This window comes from Pogoniulus pusillus, chromosome 3 (genome assembly GCF_015220805.1).
Source record: "Pogoniulus pusillus isolate bPogPus1 chromosome 3, bPogPus1.pri, whole genome shotgun sequence".
Taxonomy (NCBI): Eukaryota; Metazoa; Chordata; class Aves; order Piciformes; family Lybiidae; genus Pogoniulus; species Pogoniulus pusillus.
In genome coordinates this window covers 15,786,194-15,806,026 of record NC_087266.1, presented here as the reverse complement: position 1 = coordinate 15,806,026, position 19,833 = coordinate 15,786,194, and the positions used below count along the sequence as shown (strand labels likewise).

General features: G+C 41.7%; 1 protein-coding gene across 4 annotated transcripts in view; it reads left to right on the top strand.

The window, feature by feature from the left end:
* Positions 1–9,847: 9,847 nt before the first annotated feature.
* PDGFD (platelet derived growth factor D) overlaps positions 9,848–19,833 on the top strand; it is a 164,430-nt gene continuing 154,444 nt past the window's right edge. For all 4 annotated transcript variants that reach the window (XM_064170745.1, XM_064170727.1, XM_064170735.1 and 1 more), the window contains exon 1: positions 9,848–10,140. In XM_064170745.1, the coding sequence (XP_064026815.1) occupies positions 10,011–10,140 (130 nt within the window). In that variant the 5' untranslated portion in view covers positions 9,848–10,010. The remainder of the gene's footprint in view (positions 10,141–19,833) is intronic.

Sequence of the window (19,833 nt, the reverse complement as noted above, 5' to 3'; positions counted from 1 at the left end):
AGGCTTAGAATTCATGTCTCCAAATCCCACTTCCAACATGTTAGATGTTAATGCCTTTTTATATACTTTTCAGCGGGATCATAATGGCTAATAAGAAGCTCACATGATTTGCTCTCACTTAATCTAAGTTTCCATTGTGACACAGCCAGAATGATCCTACAGCGGAGCTTGTAGTGCCTGATCCTGATGACTTCCACCATTCATGATAGCTTCTAAGCAAGCAAAGGTCAGATGAAAGGAAGTTAGGAAGGAGAGGGAAGTTAGGAAGGAGAGGCAATAATAGCCGAGTCAATGGTGAGACCAAAAGATTTCTCATTGCTCATACAATATCCCTAAGACTTACAGCATGAGGACACATGAAATATGCCTTGTAAGCTTAATGTAAACTGTGTCTGAGGAACTATGGACCAAGCAGTATAATCACCTTCTGATTGCAATTGCCAGACACTGAAATCCCTGAGATGTTTTAAGTGACAATATAGCGCAATTTTAAGTGCTTAGTCAAGGTCCTTTTCCTTTTCTGCAAGTCATCATCAGCATGCAAAGTCACTGCCCTACACATAATGGTTCAGGGAAGCTTTGCCAGGAACAATCAGAGAGAAAATTTTTTTGATATTTCACGTAATGAGTTAAACACTGACTCAGGCTGCCACTTGCTACTTAATAATTTTACAAAATGTGACACTCGACAAATAATTTTAAACAATAAGGATATTAATATCTCTACAGTAACAATGTTAACAAGCACCTGGGTAGCTTCCAGAGAAAGATGCTGATGACTGGGCCACTTCTATAAAAACTTTTGAAAATGGAATGTTCTTACCAACTCCAGAGGAATGTTGAACAATGGACTAGAGCTGAGATGTGCACATGCTTATCAGTCTGCCATACAAGATCTATTGCCTCACAGAACTGAGAAAGGCTGGAAATTTCTCAGGGAGAGCTGGTAAAACTATCTATTATTTATTTGTCCTTCTTTCCTACTGTAAGACTCTCTTTTTAAGCCTTTAATTATTTGAATTTAAATGCAACATTCCAAGTACCATAGAATCATAGAATGAAAACAGGTTGGAAGAGATCTCCAAGATCATTGAGTCCAACCTATCACCCAGCCCTATCCAATCAAGTAGACCAAGGCACTAAGGGCTTCACCCAGTCTTTTCTTGAACACCTCCAGGGATGACGATTTCACCACCTCCCTGGGCAGCCCATTCCAATGGCAAATCACTCTCTCTGTGAAGAACCCTGAAAGGCTGAAGTCTTTTCATTCACAGAAAATTACTACTTTACTGCTATTAAGATTGCCATGCCAAGCTTTCAAAAGACACTATGCAACCTTAATTTGGTCCCTTGTACACATCTATTACAAAGCAAATTAACAAATTACATGATCAGAGATTGTTTTTTTCCTTATAGAGTCTCGGCCTCATTCAGTGCCCAAAATGGAGATCATTACAGAAGCCCCTGCCTTCAGGTATCTGCAGTCCTTATTCTACACCTGAACTAGTCACTTTGGGCTTCTCTTAATTACAGGGTGAAACTCATATCATTCCAAGATAGATATCTAAACCACATGAACCCTGTTCAAAAACTTGTTGTTTTTTGTCTGTGTTACAGACATACCTATAGTTAGATGTATGATTTTAATTGGCAGAACACTCAATTTGGGTGCTATCATGTGTAATGAAGTACACCATCATCCCCTGTCTCAGATGGGTTTGAGATGAAGAACAATTAAGGAAAATAGTATTCACTAGTTTTAGATACAAAGATTTATAATGCTTGACACTATATAACACTATAAATATTTAAGAAACCATTTCTAGTAACTACAAATATAGTTATGCATGCTTCAAGTCAGACTCTACTTTTTCCGTCTAGGCATCTAGAAAAATCAGAAACATAGCACTAGAGACCAGCTGTGAGAAACTTGGTCTATGTTAGCAATGTAGAAACACAAACAGGCAAATGTAGAAACCCTTTTGCTGTGGTCAACTGCCACAGGGATTCACTTTTCCATCTACCTCCTGCCCCACTAACTTCATTACATTCAACTCTGCAACAAATGAAATAAAGGTTCTACAGACCATCTCCCTTTCTACTATAAAATCATGATTCATCTTCTACACTACAGAATCATAGAATGTTAGAATGGCTAGCATTGGAAGGGACCTGAAATTATCCAACCCCTCCGTCACAAGCAGAGAGACCTGTCACTAGACCAGATCTCAGACACCTCCAGGGAAGCAGCATCCACAACTTCTCTGTGCAATCTATTCTGGTGTCTCAATGCCCTCATATACTGTAAATGGAGTCTATGGATCCTACATCAGATTTATCCTTCCAAGTTTTGTTTATCTCTAAATTCTAAGTTTAGAGTAGGTTGTTTCTACACTTATTAATATAGTACATCAATATTTTTAAATGATCACTATAGTGGTAGGTGTGCACAACTACTTCTTTAGTTTGTCTATTTTTTTATTGCATGCTTTTATCTCATCCTGTAATTTCAGTGGCCTGGAAAGGCTTTGATATTGAACTTAGAAAGTACTTCTGAATGAAAATGGAGCTAGATAAATGACAAAATATATTTCACTGTACATGCTACTTCCTAGGAACGCACTGAATTAGTATGCTTTGTTGGGTTCTTCCCCAGGAGACTGATTTAGTCTAATGATAGTGCAAGGTCATTACCACAGTATCAACATAAATTCTGCTTAACCAATGCCAGGTGGTTAACTAGTTTATGTTCTTAAGCTGGAAAGAACAGTCAAAAATGAGGCTGATGTTTATGAAAGGGCAGACTCAGTAAGTATCTCCATTGCACATGTGCATCCAGACCCCAAAAAGGTATGAAATTACCCATGAAGGGAAGAAAACCATAAAAACTTGGAGTCATGGCTCAGCAGTTTTTAACACTGTTGACAAAATGAGTAAGTGGTGTCTGTAAAATTGAAGACTAAGGATGAAAGGCAAGTTGTAACTCAGGAGGACAAGAAAAAACAAAATGAAAAAGCAACCCATAATTTAAAGTTTCCTTATAAAATCATAAAAATACTATAATGAACTGATGGTGTAGACAGATAAATAGAGAACACCTCCAGAGTGTCAGGTGTCTGATAGCTGCTCAGAACTCCAACTCTCGTGAAACTGAGGGGGATTCTTTAATCAACAAAGGGAGGCATTTGATCACTTACATATTTTCTCAGCTGAGCACAAACTGCAAAACATTAGATGGCAAGAAGTTCATGTATCATCTTTGTGGTGCTAAGACAAAAGGCACTGCTCTGAGGATTCTGCATCAAGGTGTGTTTCAGTCTTTATAACATTGCTCAGGTACCATGTTTGAAATTGTTGACAAGATAATAATTTAGAGAATTTGAAAGTGTCACTATGCTGAAAATGCTCTGAAGAAAGAAAATGCTGAAGTCAAGAGAAGGAAAATGCTGCATGTTCCAGAGGAGAGAACACAGTAATCCAGAGGGAATGCCTGGGCAGGATTGCATACAAAGCAACCTACACCATTTTGTTCTCTGTCTTACTAAATTGGATGCTTTATTTTTTAAGTAGTATCTACAATGTGCAGACAGCATGAATTACCATAAGAAATTGCAGTCTGAAACCTCTGATCCTAGACAGCTCAGGCTACCAGTAATAAAACATTCCTAGAATTTCTCTAAAATGTCAGTTTTCTAATTCAAATATATTATATCTAAGACAAACAAAACCTGACCTCATTTTGATGGGTGCAAAGTATTGATCACAGAAATAACAAGAGCAGTTAGGAATAAGTTACTGTAGTTTGTTGCTATTATGCAAAGTGCAGAGCAGTAGCTTCAGATTACCTGTAAGACCAAGCACAGAATCCTGATAAACTATTGCTGTTCATATACAGAGGGGAAATAAGCACCTCAAATCTTTAGAAATAGTCTTTAATCACTAGCATTACTTAACACTGATGATTCTTTGTTCCAAGATAATGTACAATGGACTTTCCTCCTACTTTAAAATAAAATTTTGATATTTTTTTCCTAAAATACAGCATACTAACACTTGAGAAATCAAAGCGGGAGGTTAGACATCAAAATACTTTGGTCTACTCATGCAAGAAGTCTAACTCATGTCAGAAATGCCTCTTCTATCCTTTAAAACTATGAACCTGAGAACTGGGATACAACAGAAGATTTTTTTTGAAGGCATTATTTTCTCATTAAGAAAAACTTCTGAGAAAGCATTGCCCATTATTTTTAAACATGAATTTAAATCTAAATGTTGGTTCTACTAATATCAATGTGGGGGAAAAAAAACTAGTTAGCCTCTGGAGGGCAACATTTCTTTCTTCATTGAGGCAGTATTAACTTTTTGAAAGCATGAATCTGAATACTGCATGGAGACTATATATTAACTGACCCTGCCACCAGATACCAGTATAAGAATGATAGAGCAGGTTCTTAAAATGTAAACATGTTCAGCTTGGAACATCCTTTTCCAGTTCCCCTCTATGGGTGTCAGTGGCACAATATTTGCCTCTAACACTTGCAGCGAAGAACTAGACAAAAGTTAGACACAGTCAGTAAAAGTCATTTAAGTATTGAGAAGGGATGGAGGTGCACATTGAAAAGGAGAAGGGCATAACATCCTGTAGCAGCAGGACAGACACAAGAAGGAAAACCAGAAGTCTGGATAAATCAAAGCTGCCTGCAGCTGTTCTCATGAATGGGCCAAACAAGTGAGCATATACAGCTGGCTGCTGGAGAAGGACAAACAGCAGCACCAGTTGCAGGTCTGTGTCCTAGATCTAATGTTCAGTGTCTTAACATGAGTTCCCACGAATCAGTGCCAAGAGTGCAGAGATACCAGGCAGCAGTGCTCAGGCATGTTTTTCATAATCTCATCACCTAAAGTGATTGCTTTCATGGAGCATTTTCCCTGTATGTTGTTGAATGGCTGCCTTTAGCTCAGATGGTTAATCTGGGCAGTGGAGCACTGTGCTGCACTTCTTGGCATCTTCTGTGGGGTATTGTGATTTTCTTAGCAACACATGACTCTGCTTCTCATTATTTTCTAATTCCTGATATATAACAGCTTTGGTCTGCTATTTCCTTGCATTCTTTTGATCTGCCATCATGGCTACATTAATTTACTTAAGATGCACATTTTAGCAATTGTGAGATGTTTCTTCATCCCACTCTATGCACCTCTGCCTTTCTATGTAACAGAAATCACAATGCTACTCCAAACTAATCCTTGGAGGTACAACTTTTTTAGTTGTCATTTTCCAATAAACTTCAGAACCACTTAGAAATTTCATCTGTGACTTGCAGGGCAGTCCATATGAACATGCTTTTCTCTGGCACTTTTACAGACCTTTTAGAAGTCGTCAGTAGATCCCATGAGTCCTAAGTACACCTAGAAACCACTTGATGGATGTTAGTAACCATCAAATCTTGCCGTTTAGATTTTAGAATATATAACTTTGATACTTCCATGGCTTTCCACACCAAAAAATATGCCTCGTCCTTCTAATATTAATTTGTCTAACTACAACTTTCACCTTGCTAGGTCATTGTCCACTAGACAGAATAGCCTTCCAGAATCAATATTGTACTGCTGGAAAGGTAGTTGTGGCCACTCTGATTTTCTCCTTGATAAGGTAAATAGCTTGTGATTTTTAAGCTTTTCCCTGACTGGCATGTTTCTCACCCTTTAACCAATCCTGTGGTTTTCCTCTCAGTGTTTTTTTACTTTACTGTGATGCTTTTTTAAGACTATATTCACAGGAACTAGATCTAATAATAACAGACAAAAGTATAATGCCTCTATTCCAATTGACATTCCCCTATTTAAATAAAATCCAAAGATCCCTATGATTGGATTATGCTACTTACTGCCTATCCAATGTTCTAAGGGGTGGACACACAGTACATTTGTGCTCCATGGGCAAACTGCATGGCACTGGAACATCTCCCAGTCAACAAATGATAACAGAGAGGACTACATCCCACTGACTTCCTTCATAATTCACCCTCATTTTTTTTTTTCTGCATCAGTGCTTTCTAGGATTAACTACTTTATCCAGTAAGTATAAATGTATTCATTCTTTGTGCTTTCTTCACAGTTAGTGGAGAGAAACTGGACCTTCCAGAGAACAGTTTATCCCATCCCAGCACAACTGCCTAAAACCGCTGGGCTAGAGTGCCCTCTGATGGGTATCCAATTCTCTCCGTGAACTGTGAGAACCTATGCGACAGGCTTACACTAGGCACTTTTAGAAGACAAAAATGAAGTAGAATGGATGCCACAAACACTGGGTAGTGCATAAGCTATAATATGTTCAACTTTACTGTTTTACCCAGTATTTCCATGTCTATCTCCATATAACACTCTATATCCGTGTAACACTATAAATCAGCCTATTAGTCCCCCAAGGTTTTTGTCATCTGCAAATGTCATGAGTAATGACTGCATTTTTCCTGGGTCATTGTTGGAAATGCAAATTGATGCAGAAGCAAAGATTAGCCAAAGTGACACTCTCTCAAAGAATCTGTTTCATAATGTTTCTTTTTTTAGTAAACATTTTTAAACCTGTCATTTGAAGAGCTTTGAAAACATTTAGTATGTGTGACTTCCATTTCATATGACTTAAAATATGTGATGCAAAGTCAAATGCCTTACGAAAGCTGTAATTTGATGCTATTCTGTTTGTCAACCAGATTTCCAAGTTAGCATGACGTGAATTTCCAGGTTGACTAGCATTCATTTTATTATTTTGCTTTTAATTTGTATTAATTTAGTATCATATTGACTATTACATTATCAGGATCCCAGTCAGGCTGACAGATTTGTAATTACCTAGGTCACCATATTTAAACATCAGTATGTTCTTTTCTGCAATAACCATGATTTGCTGTAGGTCTTCATATAGAAGTCATCAGATACTTTAAATTATACCAAATATTTAGAATCCAGATTATCCATTTTACTAGAATGTTCTTCAGAATGTGACAATAAGTGCTCATAAAAATGTCTGAGCATAATCCAAAGATCTCATCTTTTGACACAGGGTGCTATATCTTACTACAAAGAAACTGGTTTGTTTTGTTAAAGAAAATTGAGAAGCTGCAGAAACAGTAACTGAAATACAGACTTTTTCTACAAAAAGCTAGCAATGCATGTTAGTCTTACTGCAACATACACAATTATTTTTCTGTACACTTGCACAACAACTGGAAAAATCTGAGTTTTTTTATACTGAGACTAAAATAAATATCTGATAATTGATAGAGCTTGGCTTCTTCTTGGAATCCTACAGTAATATTCCCTGTTCTATGACCTACGAAAAAACTCATCCCTCCTGCTACAAAAATAATTTTGGCTTTAGAACAAAGATGGAAGCATCCCATGTATCTCCAGGGAGGAACAGGACTGCACTGTGAGTGTATGATAGGAGTCATACACAGTTCCTCGTCATGTACATCAAAGACATTGGTGGTGAAATCTACTTATCTGTTTTTATCTGTCTAATTTAGTATGAGAACTTGTGCTATTTGGCTTCAGAACTCTCTAAGCAACAAGTTCTTCTGCTGCAGAAACAGGAATTTCATCTTATTTGCCACAGCAGTACATACTCTTTTCAAAATTAAAACAAATAAACAAAAATTATGAAAAAATCCTAGATCTGTGCACTGGTCAGCTAAAAGAAGTTTAACCTTACAGTATGCACCAAGCCAGCAGCACCATCAGCCAAACAGTCATAACTCTTGTGTCAAAGCTGGACCTGTGCAGCCAGTGAGGCATGGGGCCAGGAAGTCACTGCATGACTCCAGCTCCAAACCCAGCTCTTGTGAAGATATATTAATTTTACACAAGAAAATTTGTATAGTTGAAGCTGGACACAGAAACAGCCTTGGAAACAGTGCCCTTTCTTGTCAGATACTGTCAAAACACCTCTTTTCTGTCTTCTGTGTGGAATATAATCTGTCCTTCTTCGCTTCCTTATCCACTGCCTTAAAACAGTCACTGTAAACCAAGCTGATAGAAGTTCTAGCTTCCTGAGAGAACACAGGCCTGAGGGCATTGTGAAAGCAAAGACTCCAACAAGGATCATGATAAAGGTCAGGGTATTGACCACCTCCTTTTATCTTAAAAAGGTTCCTGCACTCAGAAGAGAGTGAGCTAGCTGGGATGCTATTGACATTTTCTACTAGGTCCTTGTAATTGGAGACACAACGGTTGGGTGAAAAGAAGCTATCTTCAGAGCTCCCACTATCTTCATTTGCTCTGTCCTGTATTTGACTTTCTGCTCCTATCAGGATGATTGGATTGGCCATTTTCCTGCTGTTTGCCCACTTTCCCCCTTGAAATAGGCACCTAAAATATAAGCACATCTGCTCACAAAAGAAGCACTCTTGGAGCCTTTCTGTATCTACCACATGGGAGCAGGATTAGGTTCGCTGTCAGTTTAGGGGAACATGAAAGGGATAGAGAACCATGAATTATGCATTACGGAATTGCACCCTACTGGCTCCTTAAGACACAGAAGTTTCAGTACCATTGTCATCCTAACATGCTCTGGGAGAAAATGTTTCATACAGCCAGCAGCAGTGCCAGCAGCAGTCCTCTGAGTGTAGTAGGACTCATCCAGTATTCCTGATACAGCACTGTGTTCACATTCTTTGACTAGTGAGCTGTTGTAAAAGGCAGCATGTTCCAATTTCTTAGACTGCCTAAGCCTATACAAAATGTCTTAAGAAATAAATGGAATAGGTAAAGATTTATTAGAGATTTGTCAAACCCTGGTGGTTTTCTCTATGCCTTCACTTACCTTCATTGCAGCTATTAATGGAAGGAAAAAGTATTAAAACAGAACTATGATCACAATCCTCAAGTGTCTTTGATTTAGACCTAAACTCTTTCAGACAGTAACACTCTTTTAATACCAGAATGAATTTAATGAAGGTCTAAATTAGTAGAATTAACATTTTATGAAAAGCTTTGGACAGTGCCTGGCATGAGAGAACAGCCAGTGGATTTCTCTCACGGCCAGCTGTGGGCTTTCTCTAGCCAGTGTGTTTTCACCAGTTACTCCAACCAGGTTTCTTCTTCTGTGGTACAAGTCAGCGATTTGGGTCGTCATTGTCCAACCGGCAACCTTTACGTGGTCACAGCAGCTCCGAGGGTGACGGGACCCTTGGCCGCGTGGCCTCTTTGCTGGAGATGAGGCCCCGGCACACGACTCCCACCGGCCGCACCCGCCAGGCGCCCCGCGGTTCACTCCCCACCGGAGTCAGTCCCCTCATATCACCTCTCCTGCCACTTTTTGCTCGAACTGGAGACGGCGCGGACGGTAGCTCAGGGAGGGTCCGGGCACCGGTCCCTGGCTCCCCCCGCCAGCTGCTCTTACCCGCCTCCCTCCCTGTCCCTGGGCCGCCCCCTTTCCCCGGGCCGCCTCTAGCCCACCGTCCCTGCCGCGGAGGTCGGGCGCTCCCGCCGTGCCAGACCCCAGCTGCGGCTCCTGCTGCGCGAAACGGAGCGGGGCGACGTGGGGGCGGTGCGAGACGGACGGCGCAGCCCGGCAGCGGTGCGCGGAACTACGCCGCGGCGGCCGCAGGGGAGCGCGGCTGCGGCAGCCCCCGACTGCGACGTGGGGCACGCAGGGGGCGGTGGTCCCAGCCTGGGATTTTCTTACCTTTGCTGAGTTTGGCCGGTCCCAGAAAGGCGACAGAAGTTCAGCATGCAGGAAGTTTGGGAACAGCTAGTGTAGTAACTCGGCAGCTGTGGCTGCGCTTTCGGGTGGTGGGAATTTCTGGGCTTGGGGGTTTTACTTGTGGTTTTTTATTGTTGTTATTCCCACCCCTGCGTACAACTCCCGCAAACACACACAGGCAGCTCGCAACAACTACGCAACAACAAGTCCGTGAAGGGAGAGTGAACACGAGAGCGGGAAGCGCTCTTGGTAGGAAGAGACGGGTTTCTTTGCAGAGGCAGGGTCCCGTGCACAGCGGATCCCAATGCAACTGCTCATCCTCCTCCTCCTCTATGCTGTCGTCTGTGCCAACTTTTGCAGCCGTCAGGGCACCACTGCCCCTGCCCAGAGCGGATCTATAAAAGCCTTGCGGTCCTCCAACATCAGGAGAGATGGTAAGTGTCCTTCTGCCTTTTTCATTCCCAAGGGCTGTGTGTACAGAGAAAGTCTCGAGCCCGGAGCATGTCACGGGGAGTGCCGTCCCCTCTTGCAGAGGGACGGGGGCCACGGCCCCAGAGGACAGCAGATGTATGACTGTGTGGGGTTCTCGTCCCTGGGAAGTCAGCGGGGTCAGCCGGGGCGCGGCGGCGGGCCCACGGAGGTCGGATCTGTCGACTACGGCCGGCATCGTGTGGCCAGGTGGAGAGAGGGAGATGTGGGCTGAGGGCGCGGCTCTGCCCGGCGGCTGCTTCGGGCGGTCCCAAACTTAACGCGGCAACTTCGAGGACGTTTCCTGGGACCCAGAAGCGCTGGTGGCAAGCCCCAAGGGTCCCTTCTGGACTGCGGGCGGCATCTCGCCCCTGACAGCGCGAGGTGCCCCGTCGCAGCTGCTGCCCTCGGCACCCACGGGTCCCGCACCTCTGTGTCCCTTTGATGTACAGATGCCGGGAGCAGTGCGGGGAGGACGGAGAGTTTGTGTCGGCTCCGTCCTGAGTGGGGCCAGTGTAGATTCCCCTCTGGGGCAGTGCGTGATGGACGAGGAGGGAGCGCTTAGGGCGGGGAGCGGGCGGCGTCGCCTCAGGGGTGCTTGGCGGGAAAGCGGACTCTCAACCGGCCCTATGGCGGCCTCTCGCACTTTGGGCTCCTGTAATGACTCTGGGGGTGCTGTCTGATGGAGGGGCCGCCTCGGCGGGAGGGTCTGAGCCCATCTCTGGGTTCTCACCTGGGTTTGCTGGGGAATGCCCAGCGAGCACTGGCCTCGTAGGTTATGCAAGCCACACCATTGGCCGGAGTAGGATGCCCGGTGATGGCAAGCACCAAGGAAGGTGCTTTACGACACTGCCCCTCTGGTGGAAGAGGTAGTTTTAGTCTTCGTGTTTGAAGTCTGATGCGTTTCCCCTTGATAGCCACTGGCAGAGGGTATCCTCGACAGCTGCTGTGCCGTCAAGGGCCTCCAGCACAGCTGTGTGAGACACAAGTGCCACAAGTGAGCAGTCCACATGGCCATGTATTGTGGCCTCATGATGAATGAATCTGGAGGCGGCATAAAAATAGCACCACTGAAATTCACCTTTGGAATCCACTTGCTCGTGATTAAAAGCAAAGAAAACCAGGCGTTTCTGTTTGGGAAGGCTATGAGCTGCTCATTGGGAAGCAGCTTGTTGTGTTCCAGCTTCATGTGGGAGGACCTGCTTTTGCACACTGCAGTGTACCCCCTGGAAGAGCGAAATGGAGGATGTGCCTCCTGAAATTGAACAGAGTTAAGTTCAGTCTTCAAGTTAACGTCTTCCAGTTGCCAGATTTTATATATTTTATAAACCTTTTTCAAAAACATAGTCACTTGAGCCGTTTCCAAGATTGTACTCAATATTTGCCAGTGTTTATTTATCAGAGTGTATACAGTGTATATAATGGGTATACAGTTGATTTAGGAAGATGGTTTTGTTTCATCTTTGGAGCTATACTGAACTTAAAAATATTTTGTATGCCTTTCCCAGTCACTGAAAAAAGGCATAGAGAAGGTGAAGAGGCTTTTTATTAGAATTGAGATAGCGAGTTTGGAAATGAGAGAATTGAAGTTCCTTCTGTCTGAGAAGTCAAATTTAGTTCCATTAAAAATGTGTGTGTTGGTAGTAAAAGCATACACCCATTATTTCTTTTTCAGTCTTTAAAACTATGATGCATTTTATCAATCTTCATGACTTGTTAGTCTGCCATCTTAAAACTTCACAGAAGAACATCTCTGAACTAAGCTAAGAAAACTTCCAAGTCAAATGCCAAATCAAGTTTTTCTTGGAAAACTGAAATGATTTCTTTAGAATTTAAAAATCTATTTTACTCTGGTCTTCTCTATAGTCAGTGAAGATATCAGTAATCCCTAATATAAATAGAATTTGCATCTTACTGGCAGTGTGATGGGTGTTTTATTCTGCAGAAGAAGAAACCCTGTTGTGAAATTGCTTCTTAGAATGATGAAGAGAACAAGCCTGTGTAAAATGATTCATTAATTGCTCTTTTTGTCACTGTGATTGTTTAATATTATGATTAAGCTTTGTACCTTTAAAATTGTCTTCCACAACTTCTAGTGGCTGACTTTTCTGGGTCTTGGAGTGGACTCGTACTGGGGCTGTTGGAAAGCAGAGATTCCATATGAAATGATATACTGCCTTTGACTCTCCTTGGGCCATATGCTAGGGAGGCCTACAGGCACAGTGAAATGCACACTGAAGTTAGATGCTTCTGGAGTCCTTTGGTGGATGTTATCCATGTACTGAGGTGGTAGCGCACTTTTAGGAAGACTGCATGCAGACCCCTAGCATGTTGCAGCCTTACTCTCTCCTTGTGCTTGAGAATCCTCTTGCTTTTTGTGTGCCTTGGATGACTCTGTTCTGTTATGGCAGTCGAGCTGGGCATTGGCTCAACTTCTAAAGCACAGTGGCTGCTGTTTGCGCTGATTTAACTGAAATGAACCAAACTGTTGCTTGAGTTGGTAGACTATATTTGTGCAGCCAAAGGTTAAGAGCCATATTCCAAATATTTCATGCTACAAGCTCATGAGCAAATTATTGGCTGTAGGCCACTAGAAGTGTTTTCTGTCTTTCATAGTTTTCAGCGGTGTTTGTGTCTTGGTTTTGGTCTGAATTGCTGGTACAGAACAGCATTAAAGACATGTGAGTTGCATTGCTGAGTGAGACAGTATTTTTTGCTTTGTAAATATTTGCAGACATGACAATACAGAACAGAATCTAAAACCACACAGTACACTGGGGCTAATATGTGCCAGTGGTCACTCTTAAAATGCACAATATCATGTCACAGTTTAATGATCATGTTCTGGAACTAAAAGAGATACTGAAGAGGAAATAAAAGTCTGTTCAACTCTAAAAAATACTGTATTTTGGCAAGTCCACCTGCACATTTTATTAAAAAAGGAAACAATACATTGGATTCCACTTTTCTGTGGATGAACTAGTGATGCTGCATACACAGAGGTTTAATATAGAGATTTGGTCTTGCTTCTGGCCAAAATAAACCTTTACATTTTCTTCTTTTAGGCTAAAGGCAGTTGGCCTGTTTGTAATTGTTCTTATTTAAGGCTGAGGTTGCTCTGGGAAGAAATCAATAGATGAAGGGCAGCACACAGGAAAAATAGTTTCCTTTAATGACTACCAAACCTAACCAGACTGTACTTCCTGCTGAATATATTAAGAATATAAATAACCTGCTTACAAGACGTCCTCTTGTCCTAGTGGAAGGCCGGACATTGATGACTCAGCTGTCCAGTGTAGCACTAATCAATTTTTTTAAGTATCTTGGAGATGCCAGCACATATATTTACTTAAAGTGTTTATTAATGCCATAACCTGTTAAGTACTTTGAAGTTTGTCAGAATAACACAGAGAGGGCTTCCAGATGCTTCCATTGTTCTCTGCCACAGTGTGAAGGTAATACCAGCTCATTACAAGAAGTCTGACATTTCATTTCTGCTGTTTTGATTGTGTGTACTTGGAGATCAGAGAGAGAGATAAAAATACAAAGTAATATTATTTACTGTATGTTGTCTAACTGAAGCATCAGTTGCTTGTTTTTATGTGTTAATGAACAAACTTCTGTGTATATGCTCAATCTAGGAATCTGTATGTTCAAATTGAGCATCACAATGCATATTTTAAACTTTAAAATCCACAGTTTAAAGAAAAGGCAGAACAGACAGCATAGTGTCAAATAATTTCAGCATGTAAACAGCTGAAAACTATGGAATCAGTATCTTCTGATGTGGATTTGAAACCATAACATCAGGTGACCTGAGATAAAATTCTGGGCTTTTGTGGCGAATTTAAAAAAAAAGATGAATTTCCAAACTTTGCTTTGCTTATGCACCACCAAAACACAAAGGAAAGTTGTATTTTACCATTCTGGCAAATGGGCAACAATTTTGGCTATGATAGCCTGTGCAAAAGGCTGTGGGATCTCATTAATTCTACACTTCCCTTCCTTGTGCTGTTTTGTGCCTAAGCACAGGGAAAAGCATGTGATGATTTTCTCACCAAATAGATGTTAATTGCCTGTTCTTGGGAAAAGATAAAATTAGAAGTTTTTTTAATAACACTTTGAAATGGCACTTGTATCACTAGTGGTATGAGTACCCCGGTTTCTTTTTTCATAGGTGTGATGGTTTGGGTGTTCCCCACCCCTCCACACTTTAGAAATCACCCAGACTAGACTCAGCCAGCTCTGGAAATATGAATGAAGCTTATATTTACAGCTAGCACAATATACAAGCAAATATTTACAGTATATACAGTTATAGACAGAAATATACAAGGTAAAAGGTAATACAGAAACACAACTCCCCTCCCAGAAACCTGAGTCCCCAGGAGGGGCTCTCAACCATCCCTTCACCTTCCCCCTACCCTTCTCAACCTTACCCCAGTCCCAAGGAAGAATAGAGGTATGGCCAGGGGGTTAGGAAGCAAAGTGGATTAGCCCAAAATGGAGTGTGAGGTTAGAGAGATGCAGCTCAGCCAGCAGTCTGAGTGAGAGTGGTTATCTAATGTTTTTATTTCTTGTTCCTATACTTCTCAGCAAGCCTATGAGGGAAGCAGACATCACCATTGTTTTCTTTTTACAACCTATAATCTAGTTCTTCTCACCAAAACATTCTAGCCTGCTTCAAACTAGCACAATAGGTTTGTTTGCATTTATTTTTAAAGGACTTTGGTAACATAAAATTCTGTCAACTAGAAAATAGCTAAAGTAAATTTGCTTTATAAGCTTTATTGTCTAAGCTGTTTTGTAAAATAAATGTGTATTTCAGGCTTCATCAGATTAAATAAAAGGAACACTTTAGTAATTTACCTGTAGCAATGCACTTTAGTCTGCAGTTGTTTAATTTTGATTTCTTAGCTGTACGGTTAAGTATTTGGACTGATGTATCAGTGGATATTGCATGAAAAGTCCAAATCTGACTCAGCAGCAAGCAGCATGAAGAAATTCTCCAAAGTAGCTTTAAAACATGCTTTATCAGGCATATGTATATCATATAATGGAAGTCACAATGAGCTCTTAATCTGGTATCTCAACACTTCTTGTTTCTATTAAAAAAAAATTTATTTCTATGTACCTGTGTTAGGCCAGATAATTCTTGAAAGATTTGCAGAGACTTGGTAATTGTATTGCTTTGATTCTTAGAAAATGAGCAGTGCTGAAAAATCCATTTTTTTTAACTGTGACTTAATAGGTTATGTTTTTGTAAAACACCCATGAATAGGTATAAATTGGAAACTAACAGGCAATCATTAGTGTGATAATATTCTTCATAATATTCACTTTGAACATCTTTCTTTGTAATTAAAGTCAAGAGGCTTGTTCCTACAGGATTCTGTGATAACAAAGCATGATTGCTTATATGTAAGTGAGATGATGTCAGGTAAAACTAACTGGTTATTTTGATGAGGCAAGAATACAAGTATTTGAAAAATTTTAGAATCACAGAATTGTTTAGGCTGGAAAACATTTTGAAGACCAAATCCAAAATGTAACCTGGTGTTGCCAAGTACACAGCTAAACCATGCACCTAAGCACCACATGTACATGTCTTTTAAATAACTCCTATTGCTTTCTACTAGGCAAAAGAGACCTACACCCACCTCACTTTAACCTCCTTTTAGGTAGTTGCAAAGAGTGGTAAGGTCTTCCCAGAGCCTCCTTTCCTTCAGGGGAAACATCTCCAGTTCCTTCAGCCACTTCTCCTAAGACTTGTTCTCTAGGCCCATCCTGAGCTTTGTTACCCTTCTTTGGACATGCTCCAGCACCTCAGTGTATTTCGCATAGTGAGAGGCCCAAAACTGAACCAAAAATTCAAGTCCTGGCCTCACCAGTGCTGAGTACAGGGTCATTATCACTTCCCTGTTCCTGCTGGCCACACTATTCCTGATACAGGTCAAGATGCTGTTTGCATTCTTGGCCACCTGACCACACTTCTGTCTTATGTTCAGACAGCTGTCAACCAGCAACCCCAGGTACTTTTCTGCCAGGCATCTTTCATTCACTCTTCCCCAAGGCTGTAGTGTTGCATGGGGCTGTTGTGACTCAAGTGCAGAACCCAGCACTTTGACCATTTGCTTCAGCCCATTCATCCAGCTTGTCCAGATCTCTGTAGAGTTTTCCTGCTGTCAAGCAGATCTGTGCCCCCTTCCAACTCACTGTTGACTGCAAGCTTGATTGCCTAGTCCAGATCACCGATACAGAGAACAGGTATCATTTCTGAGCTCTGGAGAATGCACTTGTGACCCCTTGCCAACTGAATATAACTCCTTTCATCACAGCTCTTTGGGCTCAGACATCCAGGCAGTTTTTAATCAAGCAAAGTATGCGTGAAATCTACCTAGTAAGGGAACCAACTAGAAAAGTGCCCTGCTCGATTTGCTGTTTGAAGCAGAAGACTTGTGGGTGATGTAATGGTTGGAGGTCATCTCATGCATAATGATCAGGAGTTCTCAGTTATTGTAGAAGAAGGTGTTGCTGCTACCTCAGACTTCCAATGTGCAGACTTTGCCCTGTTTTAGAGGCTGGTTGACAGAGTTCCTTGGAAGGCAGTCCAGAAGGGCCAAGGAATACAGGAAAGCTGGATATTATTCAAGAAGGAAGTTCTTGAAGGAATATGCTATCCCTGTGTACTCAAAGACCCGTTGGTGGGGAAGAAGGCCAGCCTGGCTGAATAGAGAACAGATCATCTAGAGTGCTATGATGCAGCAAGTGCAGGGAAACCAGGTGATGAGGCTCAGTCAGCCAGCTGGATTTAAACTTAATTCACCATCACTTTTTGGGCCTGGCCATCCAGCTAGTTTTTTCCAAGCTATGAGCAACCAGTTTCTCCAGGAGAATTCTGTGGGAGACTGCCAAATGCTTTACTAAAGTGCAGGTAAACATCCATAGCCTTTCTTTCATCCACTAAGTGGGTGACCTTGTCACAGAAGGTGATTGAGTTCATCAGGCAGGAGCTGCCCTTCAGGAACCCGTGCCGATGGGGCTGGCTTATCTGATTGCCATGGATGTGCTGTGTAATGGCAGTCAAAGTGATCTTTTTCATGACTTCTACCAGCACTGAAGTCAGACTGACAAGTCTGTATCACAGATCCTGCTTTCTGCCTTTCTTGTAGGTGAGTGTCATGTATGCCAATCTCTGGTCAGCTGGGACTTCCCCAGTTAGCCCAGACTGCTGGTAAATGATGGAAAGTGGCTTGGTGAGCACTTCCACCAGCTCCCTCAGTATCTTTGGGCATCCCATCTGGCCCCAAAGACTTGTATGTGTCATAAATGATAGAGCAGGTTATTAACCATTTCTTCTTGGATTGTGGGCCTTTATTTCTCTCCCTGTCTGTGTCTTCTAGCACAGTGGGCTGAATACCCACAGAAAAATCACTCACTATTACTTCTTTTTCCCTGGTTCCCTATACTTTTGTGAAATTTATTTGTCAAATATTATCTTAAAATACAAATAAAAATTACCATGCATAATAGGCAATAATATGCACATGTGCACAGAGAATAAATATATATTGTATCTTCCACATAACTAATGTAGGATATGTTAATGCATAAATCAGAGTATGTAAGCACAGGGAAATGAGAATAAATAAACTTAATGAAATTTGTTCCAAGTTGTCATTAAATCATAAAAACACTGTACCCAGGGAGATTTCTTCAGAATCTCAAGAAAAAATACAACCCAGGGTTCATGTAGCTTTTTGAAGACTTAGTTGGAGAATGAACTGTTAGACAACTATTTCAGTGTAACTACTTGAGGTAGTTAAGCTCCTCTTTACATGATGTTATTAGCTGTCTAATTTATGGAATTCAGGTTCAAAGTAACAGATTAAAAAAAATGTGTCAGTTCTCCAGATTGCGAGTAGAAATTCTGAAAGTAGTTTGCAAGTTTTTAGATTTTTAATAACTAAAAAGGAAATTTAGAGGAAAGTATTATGTCAGAAATATTTTCAACAAAATAATCTACAAATTCTCTACATTACATTTCTGACAGTACTTCTTTAGATCAGGTGCAAATTTGACATAAAAGGAACATATCTGAAAAATATACATTATTTATACAGCAAGGAACTCCTTTGGAGAGTAGTAAATCAGAAGGACAAGGAATGGTTTTCATTTCATATCTAATAATAATGTATACACAAAAGGTTCAGCTGAAGTTTATGTTCTGTGCTTCAGTCTTTTCATATCGATAGTCTTGCTTTCCTTAAAATATGTGTGCAGCAAATTACAGACTGCTCTCTTTGGTAGGAAGTATCTTACAAGACTGGCTCTGAACACCGGGAGGGAATCAGGAGAGCCAATCCTAAGCTGGCTGGTGAGATGCCATACTTTTGGTGCCAATGCCCTGCAGGTAGGAGACAAGTCTGCCAAGCAGCTAGGGCCACTCACAAAGGAGAGTGGAGTGGACACATACCTAGCAAATCCTCTTGGTAAGGTTAGCTTGTGGACACGCTTCCTGTTGGCTACAAGTTCTGGGTTTTAGTGAACTATAGTAATGAATAGTGTGATTAAAAAGGTTAGTTATGCCTTTGTGAGTGTCTCATCTGAGGAACAGTGAATGAGCTCAGAGCCCGAGGCAAGAGCCTCAAACAGCTAAAATAGCTTACAAAAGAAATCAGCTCCAGCAAGGACACACACCCAGCACCCGTGGATGATGTTGTACATTGTAACAGTTATTGAGCCTAACCCTAGCGAGCCGGGGGGCCACCAGGCCCCCCGGCCTTTGAAATCCTCCACCAATTCACCCAGTGCACACCATGGAGACTCACCAGGGACGCCAGGCGGAGGATCCCTTGGCCCACAATGGGCCTAACTTGGAGCTTCTAGCTTTGCTGGGGCAGAATATAAAGGGGAGTGGGCAGGGAGGGCAAAGTGGCCACACCTGGGGTGGGAGGAGACTCCAACAGCCAGCTAATAGCAAACGGCATCACCTGGTAGCAACACATCTGATGTGTTGCAATAGGAAATGAATTAAATGGTGATTAATTACAAGCATAACAGATGATAGCAATATCTGTGATCAAAGATGATTACATTATGCCCCGACCAAATAGCACAATGAAGATATGTATTTGAACAAATAATGCTGGGTAAAGCACATAATTTAATTTATCTGCTGAAGAGGGCAATGCAGTGACTGACAAAATATTCTCTGTGTTAAAAGAGGAGGTGTTCAAGTAAAGCCTGGATGAAGCACTTTGTGCCATGGTCTAGTTGATGGGACAGGGCTGGGTGATAGGTTGGACTGGATGATCTTGGAGGTCTCTTCCAACCTGGTTGATTCTATGAAAGAAAGTAGCAGCCTGTGATAACTAGAATCTAAAAGGCTTCAAAATCTCCTGCTCCTTGTTGCCTCCAGAGCAGTAATGATGACCTCCAGAGGTCACTTCCAACCTCAGCCATTCTCTAAGGACACCTACTGTAGCTGACAGAAGGATGGTGATGGGTAAAACACATCCTGCCTCAGAAGCAGTTATTAACCTTTCCTGTCTCTACTGTCCAGTTCTTCTTTCCCACTCCTTTTCACATGCGCAGCAGTATCAGGAAGATGAAGTCTGCTTCTCTCACATGTCTGGACCCAGCTGTGTCCCTTCTTC